This window comes from Rattus rattus, chromosome 4 (genome assembly GCF_011064425.1).
Source record: "Rattus rattus isolate New Zealand chromosome 4, Rrattus_CSIRO_v1, whole genome shotgun sequence".
NCBI classification, from domain to species: Eukaryota; Metazoa; Chordata; class Mammalia; order Rodentia; family Muridae; genus Rattus; species Rattus rattus.
The window spans coordinates 137,572,510-137,586,634 of record NC_046157.1 but is presented as its reverse complement, the minus strand read 5'-3'; the positions used below and the strand labels follow the sequence as shown (position 1 = coordinate 137,586,634).

The 14,125-nt window shown below is 40.4% G+C and overlaps 1 protein-coding gene across 1 annotated transcript in view; it reads left to right on the top strand.

The window, feature by feature from the left end:
- Dytn (dystrotelin) overlaps positions 1–11,449 on the top strand; it is a 60,822-nt gene extending 49,373 nt beyond the window's left edge. Inside the window, exons 13-14 of the mRNA XM_032899561.1 lie at positions 1,831–2,311; positions 11,346–11,449. Coding sequence (XP_032755452.1) covers positions 1,831–2,311; positions 11,346–11,449 — 585 coding nt within the window. The remainder of the gene's footprint in view (positions 1–1,830; positions 2,312–11,345) is intronic.
- The last annotated feature ends 2,676 nt before the right edge of the window (positions 11,450–14,125 follow it).

Here is a 14,125-nt window from a genome sequence, read left to right as displayed (position 1 = left end):
CCTCCTCCCCTTCTCTCCCTCTCTTCTTCCTCCTCCCCTCCCCCTCCCTTCTCTCCCTCTCTTCTTCCTCCTCCTCCCCCCTCCTCTCTCATTTCCTTTCCCCTCCTCCTCCTCCTTGTTGTTGCTGCTGCTGCTGCTACTGCTGCTGCTGTTGTTGTTGTTGCTCCTCCTCCTCCTGTTCCTCCTCCTCCTCCTCTTCTTCTTCTAATACTATTATTTTTAGGTTTGGTCTTTTCATTGTGTTCCAAATTTCCTGTATGTTTTGTGGCATGACTTTAGATTTTTGCATTTTCTTTGACTGATGCATTGATTTTTTTTTCTACCACATCTTCTACACCTGAGATTCCCTCCTCCATCTCCTGTATTCTGTTGGGATACTTACATCTATAATTCCTGATGTCTTTCCTAGGTTTTTCCAACTCCAGGATTGTCTTAGTTTGTATTTTGTTTATTTTTCCCATTTCCCTTTTCAGGTTCTGGACAGTTTTATTCATATTGTTCACCTGTTTGATTGTATGTTCTTTATATTTATCTGTTTCCTGTTTTAATGCTTCTTCCTGTTTGAATGTATTTTCCATTATTTTCATACGGGATTTATTCATGTCCTCTTTAAAGGACTCTATCATCTTCATAAGATTGGATTTAAGATCCTCTTCTTGTTCTTCGGTTTCATTAGGATATCCAGGGCTTGTTGTGGCAGAATAGCTGGGCTCTGGTGGTGCCTTATTACCTTGGTCTTGTTGCTCGCGTTTTCACACTGTCCTTTAGGCATTTGGTTTTCTCTGGCTTGGGCTGGATGACCCTGATGGCAGCAGGACTTCTCAGCAAGGTGGGAGGAGCCATGGGCCAGACAATGGAGGTCAGGTTACCAGACTCTGCTGGCTATTCCTCAGGCAGATCTCACTCTGAAGCTGTGTCCCGGTTGTACCCTACTCTGCAGGTTTATTCCATTCAGACCCAGCTGGGGTGGCTGGCAGATCCAACTAGGCTGGCTGGTCAGGCATGGCTCCAAGCTGGTTAGTTTTAGTGCCCCTGAAGGTTTTAACAAGGATGCTCTTGGGGTCCCTCAAATTTCCCCAAATCCGGGAGCAAGGTCAGAGCTAGACAGTCAGGCTCCAGGGATCATACGTGCCCCTCATCTCTGTCAGTTGTTCTAGGCAGACCAGCTGAAGCTGTCTACTTTTTAACTGGTAGCATATGATAGTCTTCTATGAGTTTTGTGTTTTGATGTTGGTTCTCCACTTCCTATTGCTGGTTGTGAACCATCCATGTACATGTCAAGTATAATGGACATACAATTCAAAGAGTGAGTATGGAAATAATTTTATTCTACAGACTCCTAAAGAATCTCTAGGTTCCTGAGGAGCCTGGGCCAAACTTGAAAACGGTGGAACACATCCCTAGAGTCTTGTGCCTCCAGCTTCTCATGAAGTCCCTCACAACACACCTCTGAGGCCTATCATTAGGAGCATGTTTTACTGTAATAATTTGTGCCTGTCAATCACCATGAGTGTATGTTATTAGAAATTCCTTATGACACCTTTAGAGCCAGACATACTCAGAATTAGGCATCATTCCAAATTTCTTGGGGTTGTTCCTGAAACATTTTGCAACCTGAGGAAGGCCCAATCTTGCATACATTTAAATTTATATTAAAGTAACAGCATAAAATAAAATTATTGAAATATCAAGAGTGAAAAGCAAACAGCAACAAAACCAAACAAACAAACAAAACCAAAACATGTCACCAGTGTAGTTGGGATGCTGAACTGTAATGAATTTGTGGGGAAAGTAAGTTATTTCTTCCTAAAGAAGGTTTTCTTTACCCAGGCAATGTTGCAACCACCTAGTCCTTCTTCTCCTCAAACCACAGTATCGAAGATTGTCCATTCTTTACCAGACGATGGCTTATGGAGAGGAGGTGACTCTTCCCACATCAAGAGCGTCACTAGGGATAGTCCGGAATGGGAACCTCTTCCTAATTCTGCCAAGGTGAACAGAAAGCACAAATGTCAAGCAAGTTCAGGAAAAGCTCCACCAGACTCTGAATCCCCAGAGATCATTTTTCAGAGCACTAGTAAACAAAGTCACCCACAAAAGATGCCAAGGGAAGTCCATAGTTCCCCATCTGCTCTCCAAGAGGAACTGCAGGACAATCTCCAGATTCCTCCTACTAAAGTAAGCAGCCCTACTCAAACACCAGGCAAAGAGATGGATTGCTTCAGTGAAAAGAGTAACGACCTGGAAGATGAGGAACTACAAGCATTGTTGCCCAGACTCCTGGATGCCTTTGGCCTAGACTCACCAACAGGTAAGGGGAACTTAGGGTTTTATTGTTTAAGTTGTTTTTTATGTTTGTTTGTTTGTTTGTTTGAGACAGGGTAGATCAAGCTAGCCTTGAATTCACAAAAGTCTACCTATCCTTAAGGAGTCCTGGCCAAGCAACCTTTCCAGAGCCAAAAGAGTGTAATGACCAGGAACTCAGGCTGCTTGTTAAAATGCCAACGTTCATAACATTACTTAGTCTTTGGATTTAGTCCCTGGCATTGACTAATTCATAATCACCACAAACACTAAAGGTCATTTAAGACATTACAATAGCATCTGGCATGTGGTTAATTTTTACTATTTTGAAAGTGCAAGTGTTGTTAGTAATCTTACATCACACATACCTGAACAGCCCAATGCCACCATTTAAAAACAAGGACAATAATGCTCCTGTCTTAGTGTGATAGAGTATAGTTTTTCTGTTCTAAGTTGTACATCATCAGCTATAACTCATTGCTAAGTTACAAAGGCTTTTGGTACTTTACTAAGGCTCTGTCTTGTGGCCACATTGTTTTCTTTCTATTTAGAATATAGATATAGATATAGATATAGATATAGATATAGATATAGATATAGATATAGATATAGATATAGAGGTATTTATTGTGGTTAACAGTTTTTCAACAGAAAAACCTCTAAGGAGAAGTCCTTGGTCCTGCCAAGGCTGGACTCCCCAGTGTAGGGGAATGTCAGGGTAGGGAAGCAGGAAGGGGGAGTGGATGGGGAAAGGAACACCCTTATAGAAGAAGAGGGGAGGATGGGATAGGGGGCTTATGGACAGGAGACTGGGAAAGGGAATAACATTTGAAATGTAAATAAAAAATGCAATAAAAACAAGAAATAGAAAATCTCTAAGATCTGGAGACTTGTAGGAGAGTGAAAATGGTACTCCTGTGTGTTTCTGCACCAGAAGAGGTCTTCTCAACACAGTTATGTTTTCTATAGATAACACCAGCAACAGAGTAGGGAACATAAACAAAAAGGAAAGAAAAATGAGTAAGGATTTTTAAAAAGAAAAGGAAAAAGAGAAAAATAAAGGAAAGGAAAGGAAGGAAAGAGGGAAGAGAAGAATGCAAGGGGGTCAGTACAGGGGAAAAGAAAGGGCAAGGGATGGATTTTCCTCTGTTCTGGAGGCCACAAGCTCAGGCTCAAGGTGTAATTGGCACTGGCTTCTCCTGAGGTCTCTTCCCTTCATTCGTTGATTGTCATCTTCCACCCATCTACATGGTTTCAGTCTGTGTTTACATCCATTAATCATACTTGAATAACTCTACCCCAACAACATTATTTTAACTTAATTGTCTTACACACACACACACACACAGATACACATATACATACATACACCCACATACACACACACATACACACACCACACACACATACACACACATACACACACCACACACACACACATACACACACAGAACACACACACACACACCATACACACACACACACATACATACATACACACTACACACACACTACACACACATACACACACAGATACACACACACATACACACAAACATATACACGCACAGATACACACACACACCACACACATACACATATACACACACCACACACACATACACACATACACACACACACACACACACACACACACACACTGAGTCCATTATTTAGTATTGTAATTATCTCTTTAAAGACCCTATCTCTAAATATAGTCATATTCTGAGGTTCTGGGATTGAAACTTTATAAATTTGAGTCTTTGGGGGTCACAATTCAGCCCATGACAGTTAGAGAGCTATAACCCAGGCACATGACAATGTCGACTATATACAGAACTTGGTAGAGTCTAATCAATGGAATAGAAAGTATTAAAGTAAGAAGATTTGAAGTCACGGTCATAGAATAAAAGGAAACGAATTCTCAGAGATGTCAGGGACCTAGGACAAAGACAGGATGAGAATTTTTTATGCCTCATTCTTAAACCAGCACAAAATCCCATGCTATGGTTCTGCCTAAGCATCCTTGGGATCCTGGTGAGTATTCAAGACAAAGTCAATTTCCACTTCACTGTCTCAGGAAAATGTCACTGACTAATTGGGCTTTATTGAAAAGATTTGTTTGTGACATCTCTACCTTGTTTTTTGTTTTACTTCTGTTTTCCAAGTAAGATAATGAAAACTGCAGAATTCTAAACCCTTTTCTCACAAATGCAGTTGCTACTGTGTCTAGATTCCTCATAGTGTATGTCTCTATTTTAATATCTTAACATTTGTCCAGTTTTATATCTAAGGGTAAAGGTTAATGCATATTTAAGTGACTTTATCAGGGTCTATGTGCATAGGTGTATTTCTATGTATTTATCATTATTATACCATTAAAGAAAATTGTAAAATTTAAAAGAAAATTATAAAAGAGTAAGTGCATTACTAAGGTTACTTGCTATGATAATGTATAATTAGAATTGTCTAATCTTTAGAAAATACTTTTAATTCTCAAAATGTCACCTGTTTGCACTCACAGTAGAACCACTGAGATGTTCTTACAGGAAATATGCATTATTATATAAATATTCTTATGATTCAAAAAAACTAATTTTCTTATGTGTGTGAAATATACACGCGTGGTATGTTGGTGGTAGATGTCCCTGCAGACACTCATGGAGGCCAGAGAAGACCATCGGTGTCCTACTCCATCACATTTACCTTATTCCCCCATAGCAAGGTTTCTCACTGAACCTGGAGGGAGGCTGGTGTCCAACAGTGCTAATGATGCCTATGCCTCTACTCTGCTAGGCTTAGGCCTGTGTGCAACCATGCCCAGACTTTTTATGTGGGTGCTAGGGATCTGAACTAAGGTCTTCCTGATTGTGCAGTAAGTACTCGCTGACCAACCACCTCAACCCTCTCCCCAAAATGCTAATTTTTTTAAGATTTACATTTATTATCTCTTTTTTCTATATTAGTCATTTTGTGTCACTGGAGCATGATGCATGAAGATCTGTGCACATGAGGCATGAGGATGTGTGCACATGAGGATGTGTGCACATGAGGCATGAGGATATATGCACAAGAAGCATAAGTGTGTGTGCACATAGAGCATGAGGATGTGTACACATGAGGCATGAGGATGTGTGCATATGAGGATGTGTACACATTAAGCATGAGGATGTATGCACATGAAGATGCGTGCACATGATGATGTGTGCACATGAGGGTATGTGCACATGAGGCATGAGGATGTGTGCACATGAGGATGTGTGCACATGAGGATGTGTGCACATGAGGTATGAGGATATATGCATATAAGGCATGAGGGTGTGTGTAAATGGGGGATGAGGATGTGCGCACATAAGGCATGAGGATGCATGCACATGAGGATGTGTGCACATGAGGCATGAGGACGTGTGGTAACTGCATGGCTGGTATTTCTCATGGTGTATCTCCCCAGTCAAGTATTTCTAAAGGGTTGTTTGCTTGCTTATTTGTTTTGAGACAGGGCCTTATGTAGCCTAGACTGACCTAAAACTTGCTATGTATGGAAAGATAATCTTGAACTTCTGCTTCTCTATCCTCTATTTGGCCAGTGCTAGGATTACAGGTGTGTGCCAACTTATATAATATGGGGGATCAATTCAGGCCCTAGACATGCTATGCAAGTACTGTGCCCATCCCTCCAACCTCTATTTAAGTTTCTATCCTTATTTCAATCTGGTGTGGATATAATCTTTTTTCAAACTTCACCTCACCTTTAGTAGCCTAGATTATATAAAAATATCCTCCATAACCTATAAATTATCTCTAGAGACTTGCAAAAACTAAAGTCAAACAGAGCCAGATGTATGATAACCACACCCACAAACATGTGGGAAATGCAGCTAAATTAAACTGAGCTAAAATAAGTTATTGGCCACTTGTTTTTATTTCCATGCTTTTAATAGAAGCACCAGATAACAGCAAAAAAGATTCTCATCACTTTATTGTTCTTTTAAAAACAGAATTGTTATTAAAAGTTAGAAATACCTACTACTGGAATGCAATAGTCTAAAATTTGCCAAGATAGAGCGTCACTAAATTCATCTAGTATGGCAATTAGCCGAGAAGTTGGTCGCCTTTGTAGATGACAGTTTTGTTAAGAAACTACCACATTTTGTAATTGAAGATGACCTTTATATTACTTTGAAGCTTAAGGTCGTTGAAACAGAAAATGTAGTGATCATTTTGTGGACACTATTTATATATTAACTGAACAGAATCCTTCAGTATCAATATCTAAGATAATGAGATTTCCAGAGACCATGGGAGTTTAATTGAAAGAGAGGGGAGGAGGGAGGAAGAGAGGGAGGGAGAGACAGAGACAGATAGAGGGAGAGGGAAAGAGAGAGAGAGAGAGAGAGAGAGAGAGAGAGAGAGAGAGAGAGAGAGACCCAAACCTCTTTAAATTCTGAATGTTGAAAGTTAGTAGCAAATGAATTAGATTAAAACTTTCAAAAGACAAATTAGATTTGAAGAAGTGTTTAATATTCTTTTCTTATGATCAAAGGAAAAAACTACATAACCTCTGGCTTTATTATCTCATTTGTTATTTCTTTCCATTTGAGAGTGGAATTCCCCACACTCATGTGGTAAATCCTTCCTCTCGCTCATCTGCTTTGCCCTCCACTTGCCACTGTCTGCCTCAGTTGTGCACAGGGGGGACGGAAGCTGTGCGGCTGGAGCAGGAGGGTGTGGCTGGAAAGTGAAGATGCAGCAAGGCAGCGTGATAGCACGTGCCAAGGCTGCTCCCTCCTCACACCCAGCACAAACCAGTGAGGCTGAATAAAACACCAATCCCACATTCTTGCTCTGAAAGAAATCTGTTCGACTGTGTAACTATGTGAAGTTCAACACTGTAACTCTTCTAAGATCTGGTTGAATAAGTAACTTTAACCATGTACAGTTCCATACTAACTCTTCTAAGATCCCGTTGAATAGGTAATGATAAAGAATTGGTGCATATTTAAGAGATATTATCAAGATCTCTCATATAAATTTATTCCTATGTGTTTATACAAGCATCGTTGTATCATTGGAAGGGAAATCATAAAAGTCGAGAGTATTTCTAAATTCAAATGACATAATAATACATAATGTGCAATTAGAATTATCTAATTTTTAAAACAATTTGAAGTACCAAAATATCATGTTTCCAATTATAGTCTCAGTAGTCCAACTGCTAAGACCCTTTCAATGGAAGGTGTGAGCACTACTTTTGTTGGTGGTGGTAGTGGTAGGGACAGTGGTAGGGACTTTAAAAAAGAAATCTGCTGTGCAAGATCGAAAGGAATTATCTTTACATTTTACATAGCCAAGGGTTTCTAACAACAAAAACCGAAGCTCAGACTAATAAGAAACTTTGAGAAGTTCCTGACACATAATATGAACCTGTTACTGGGGATTTTCCATGAGAATGCAGAAAGAGCTTGTGTGAGACTGAATGAAGAGTAGAAGTTGTGATTGTTTTGTTTTGGTTTGTGTTGTTGTTGTTTTTTGGCTGTGTAGTTATTAGCATGGGGAAGAAGAAGGTGAGAAACGTGGTCCAGTCAAAGCAACAAGACAGAACTCCAGAAATGGACCCTAAAAAGGAGAAATATATAAATCACCTGACAGAGAATTCAAAATGATCACCAGATAATAGAACACATATGAGAAGGTGTAGGGGGCGCTATCTGAGGCAGGAAAGGGGACCAGCCAGTGGGAGGGGGAGGTAGTGGAGGGTGGCCGAGGAAAGGAAGCAGAGAAGGGGAATGAAGAGCAACAAAGTTTAGTGCCACATATGTAAAGATTCCTAATGAAACCCATCGCTTTGTAAGATAACCTGAAACAACTTAAGATGTTTGTAAATCGCCAATAAGATGGTCGATGAGGTCAGGCGATCGGTGAATGAAAAAATGAGAATGTTAATAAAGAGCAAAGTGTGTTGAATTAAACAGAAATTTCAAAATTAGAAAAGAAAAGAAAATTTTCAGTGGAAGCATCCGATGAAAACAAAATCAAGCTGAACAAAGAATCAGTAAGGTCAAAGACAGAGCCCCTAAAGTTAGTCGGATGAAGAAAGTGAAGAGCTGAGAAAGCCCAAGAGAGATGTGGGATGCAGTCAAGCAGACCACTGATGCCACAGAGCAGACCACTCTATTGTTGCCTTCATTCTAGATGAAGAATAGAGGGCCAGAAAGTATATGCAAAGATACAATGGTTCCAAACATCAAGTACTGAAAAGATCGGAAAGACAACAGAGTGCCACAACCAACTAGAAGAGCTCAAAGGAGCCCACCACAGGACAAGGCACATTATAATCAAATCACCAGGAGTCAAATCCAAAGGAAAACTATGAACCTGGCGAAAGTGACCCTCATAACACCATAAACACATTTCTCAAGCTAGAGAGAAACCATCTGGTGCATTCAAAATGCTCAAAGAAAAGGAGCACTACCAGCCAAAACTATTATAGCCCCAAAGCCACTTGGTGAAAGCAAATACGTTAAAGAGGAGTATAGAATACAACCATACTGAAATGGAGTGTTTAGCCACTTGGTTGGCTTGAACGCTGTCAGAAGGACTGAGGCTCAGTATCTCAGTATTTATTCCAGAAGACTAATCATAGACCAGATGGTTCAATAGTTTCTAGTCTCTACAGTTACCATTCTGATAGCCTTCTAGCACATTTCTGGTTTAAATTATATTTAAATAAATAGTTTTGGTATTGTGATTTCCTCTGGACTATCAGTTTCTAATTTATATGCTATATTACTTCAACACACACACACACACACACACACACACACACACACACACGTTACCTAAGGACAGTTATTTGGTCTATGTGTGTGTGTGTGTGTGTGTGTGTGTGTGTGTGTGTATGCATAAATGTGTGTACATAATTGTATGTATGTGTATGTGCATACATGTGTGCTTGTGTGGGAATGCATGTGTACATTGTGTGACTGTGTGTAATGTGTAGTGTGTGTGTGTATATATGTTATAAATATAGATCAAGGAGAGGACTAGATTCTTGGGTCATATTTTTAGCTATTTTTTTCTTTTCTTTTTTCTTTTTTTCGGAGCTGGGGACCGAACTCAGGGCCTTGTGCTTGCTAGGCAAGCACTCTACCACTGAGCTAAATCCCCAACCCCATTTTTAGCTATTTTTAAAACATTTTTGAAGAAGCTTACAAGAACAAGAAGAAGAAAAACTCTTATGTATGAAATAGATATTGATGTCCTGTTTTTTAATCACTGTACTTAAAGTTTTTATTCGGGGTTGGGGGGGGGGGGAGAGTTAGTTCATCAAGTCAACAAGCTTGCCACCTAGACTTATGACCTGAACTCCATCCCTGGAACCTAGATGATAGAAGGAGAGAACTGAGTCCTATGACTTGTCTTCTGACCTCCACGTGTGCTGAGTGCATTACATACCCACACATGCGTGCACACACATATACGCAGACAACTAAATATGTCAACTAGCTGATAAATATCATTTCAAGTTAAATGTTTTAGCCATTCTGTAGAGAACATCTTGTGTCCCACAGTGCAGATATGGCTGCATTATAGCCACGCCACTATCAGAAGGGTTTTCTGAGTCTTCCCTCTGTTCCCTTGTCATGTTACGTGTTGACTGTAAATTAAAATGCCAAGTACAGGACCTTTTCTGAAAGTGAGCTCATTAGCATGGCCACCACTCACACTGTTTCTTACAGATAATCCTTTTTTTTTTTTTTTTTTTTTTTTGAGCTGGAGACCAACCCAGGGCCTTTACCACTGAGCTAAATCCCCAACCCCCAGATAATCCTTCTTAACAGTTTAGGATATTTTATTTTTAAAAGTTATCGACACATAATGTGTCTTTACTTCTTCAACATGTTAGGGGATGTTTAAAGGTAAATAAGAACAGATTTCTTAAAAACAAAAGCTCTTCTTTTAAGGATTATAAACATCAAAAATTTAAACAACAGCTGCTAAGTTCTGTGTTTACAGCACAATTTCTATTACAACAGATCGTCAGGGAACACGAAAGCCTTTTTAAAAATTAAATTAGCTCGTCTCATCTCTCTGACCATATCCACCTCGACCCCCTGATCTCTCTCAGAGTCACGGCCTCTTTTTCTTTAATTATTGATGCTATTATATATGACATGAACAAATGTATAAACACAACCCACTAAGTCCATGTAATGCATGATTTTAGGATTGACCACTTAGTATTTGATAACCTGTTAGGTGGCTCATTCCTGTGGAAGACTGATTCTCCCTCACGCAGTCAGTGGCCATTAACGGCTTGAAGCTCTTCACCGAGGGGCGGAGCCCCATGAGATTTCCCCCATCACACTGGCATTTTAGCTGGTGCTGTTACTGTTCAGGTATTAAACAAGGCATCCACACTGTTGAGATAAGGATGCAACTTACCTACCATAGAGAGAAGGCACTATCGCACGGTGAATGTCCTGGTCCTCTGTCTCTTACAACCTTTCTTTTCCTTGATGTTCCTTGAACCTTAGGTATAAGGGTTGTACTATACCATGGACACATTAGGCTGGGCTCCTGACAACTGTACCCTCTGCATTTTGACTAGCCATGGCTTTCTGATGGGGTTTCTACTGTTAGCTGCAGGGAGGTGGTCTCAGAATAGCCGTATTCTCCCCAGTGGGCAGCTCCAGAGTCAACTGGATATTCAGATGCAGATTCATGGGCTGGAGACCCACTCTTGTGCTGGGTTTCAACAGTCTCCAGGGCATTATGATATAATGGCATTTCTATGACAGCCCTCTGGAGTATGGTTTTCAGTTCCACAGATTCATTCCAGCAGCTGGGATGGAACTGTAGGACACAGCAAGTAAGTTAAGTACTGGCCATCTTCTCTGTTGAGGAAAGGGGCAGAATCCTCAGGAATGAATTGAAGATGGGATCTCAATCTTCTCTGTGAGCCAGAGCTGTAGCCACATAGGTCTTCAGAACCCAAGATAGTATTTTCCTAAAAGCCTTCTCTCTCCTGCTGGTTTCAGGTCCGCAGCCTTTGGTGGACGTGGAGCTATATGGTAGAGCTGAGCAAGTGTGCAGGGCCTTCTCTGCCCTTGTGGATCAAGTCACCTTGCCCAGCTTGGAGTGAAAAGGAATCCAGACTCAAGGGCCCCTTGGTGTGATGGCAAAACCTTTATTCAGAATCTGAATTAGAAAGAAGAAAGCCTTCATCGTATCTCTAAATGGTTGCTATGAAGGGTATGAACTTATGTTTTGGGTATTTTCTTTAACTTCCCTACTCCGCTATCTTGGTTCTTCTGTATAAGGTAAAACTTTGAGGGCAAAGAAAGGCAGAGGGGGTAAAAGAGAGCACATGGTAGCAAGCAGGATCCTGGTGGTTGAGTTTCGATCAGTGAGCTACTCTCTGTGTATTGTTGCTATTATTCAATTGTGTGATCTATATGAACATAAACAACAGCCTACAAGTGTCATTTGTAATACTGAATTGATAATCCAGGTTTTTAAATAATTTTATTTTTCTTGGATATTTTATGTATTTACATTTCAAATGTTATTCCCTTTACTCCCTCTCCCAGACCTCCTCCCCCTCCCCCTGCTTCTGTGAAGATGCTCCCATGATTCCCACCTCAACGCCCTGGCATTACCCTTCATTGGGGAAACAAGCCTGCACAGGACCAAGGGCTTTTCCTCCCATTGATGCTGGACAATGCTATTCTCTGCCACATATGTGGTGGAAGTCATGGGTCCCTCCATGTGTACTCATTGGTTGGTAGATCAGTCCCTGGGAGCTCTAGTGGGGTTTGATTGTTTGATATTGTTGTTCTTCCTATGGTGTTGCAAACCCCTTCAGTTACTTCAGTCTTTTCCCTAACTCCTCCTTGGGTACCCCTTATTCAGTCAAATGGTTAGCTACAACCATCCTCATTGGTATAAGTAGAGCTCTGGCAGAGTCTCTCAGGAGACACCCATATCTGGCTCCTGTCAGCAAGCACTTCTTGGCATCAGCAATAGTAACTGGGTTTAGTAGCTGCATATGGGATGGATCCCCAGGTAGGGCAGTCTCTGGATGACCTTTTCTTCAGTCCCTGCTCTACTCTTTGTCCCTGTATTTCCTCCCATGAGTATTTTGTCCTCCCGTCTAAGAAGGAATGAAGCATCCACATTTTTGTCTTAGGTATTCCAAGCTTTTGGGCTAATATCCATTTATCAGTGAGATAATCCACTCTATCAGTTTTCTATCTGATGCTTCTGTTAAACAATGGGTTTTTTTTAAAACCACAACACACACACACACATTTGAATGCATGTGAAATTTGTTTAAAATCTGGATCATGCCAGTGTTGATTTTCTAGTTGGGATGTTGTAGTAGTATGAAAGATAGTCATTTTGAGGGAAATTGGACAACCTGTATTGTACATCAATGTCTCTGTACCTTTCCTTACAATCATATCTAAATCAACAAGTAGCTCAACCATGTTTTTAAAACGTGTCTCTTTCTAAAAACCCCATGCTGGATGAGTTTTACCAAAACACTTACATGGATCCTTTTCCCTTGGGTTGAATAGTTATCATTGACGTTGATACTGATATCCAGGATACTATCTAACATCTTTTTGTCATTAGCACACTTGATTTCTAAGCATCTTATGTGCATTTATATATTTAATTCTCATAACAAACCTAAGGAGTCTTTAGCTTCTAAAGGCACAAAGAGGGCAAATGGCTTTCACAGTCCTTAAGCTAGCCCTTCATGCTGCATTCGAACCCTGCGCCCAAATCTTGCTTAGCTTTCTCCTGGTCTACCTGGACAGATGTCATTATGGCAACAGGCACAGGGCAGCCCACAGCACCAGTAAATTCATGTCCTGACCCTTTATGGAAAAATGAAAACTTTTAGCTCCTATATGGAGTACAGTGATAGGGGAGGAACAGAAGAAGAGTTGTGTCCCTTTGGTGGTTTATAAGACATAATAATCTATTCAAAATGATTCTGTAGAGAAAAGTAGTCTGAGTGCTAGCTTGTTAACAGTCTCATTCCCCAGTCAATCAAAGCTCAAGGCTGTTGTCTCCTTCACCTCCTCCACCAACCCTTTTCAGGGTTCCACCCCTCATTGCTAGGTTCCAGCAAATCCCCAATGAGACTGCATCTTCTGATTCCCTTTAGACAAGTTTTCCAGTTTGAAGATGGCCCCAAACTACAGAGAAACTTTTCTTGAGGCTAATTCCTAATATATCTAAATTCAAAGTCTCTGTCAAGCATGTGCTTTAAGAGAAGGATTTCAAATGTGGGACTAATTTGAGGTAAAGATAGTGCCATGACTACATCTCACATGCATCGATTGTCTGGGCTCTGCTTGGACAAGGCTCATGCAGGCTGACCAGTTTTTCAGGGAAAGAAATATGGACAGGTTTTTCTTGTATCTTGTTCACTTCCATTTTATTTTGCTTCTCAGTGCAAAGTATAACCACTTATAGAGCTTTAATATTTAATCAAACAGCAAATACATAATTGAAAGATAATTATGCTACCTTATTGGAGTTTGGATATGGTTCATGCTAATATTAAAGATTTAAATAAAGAGAATCCAATAACATCAGTTGGGAGCCAAAGCTTTTATTAATTTTGTTTTCATTAGATGAATGTTTTATTCCCCTGTGGGTTTTTTCCTTCATTCCATATTCAGAACTATTCTCCCAGACAAGGTTGAGAATCGCAGACCATCAGCAGTCCCGCTCATGCGTATAGTCCTTCCACTCCAGTTTCATAAACAATGCAGCAGTTAATGGCTTGTGATTTGTGTAG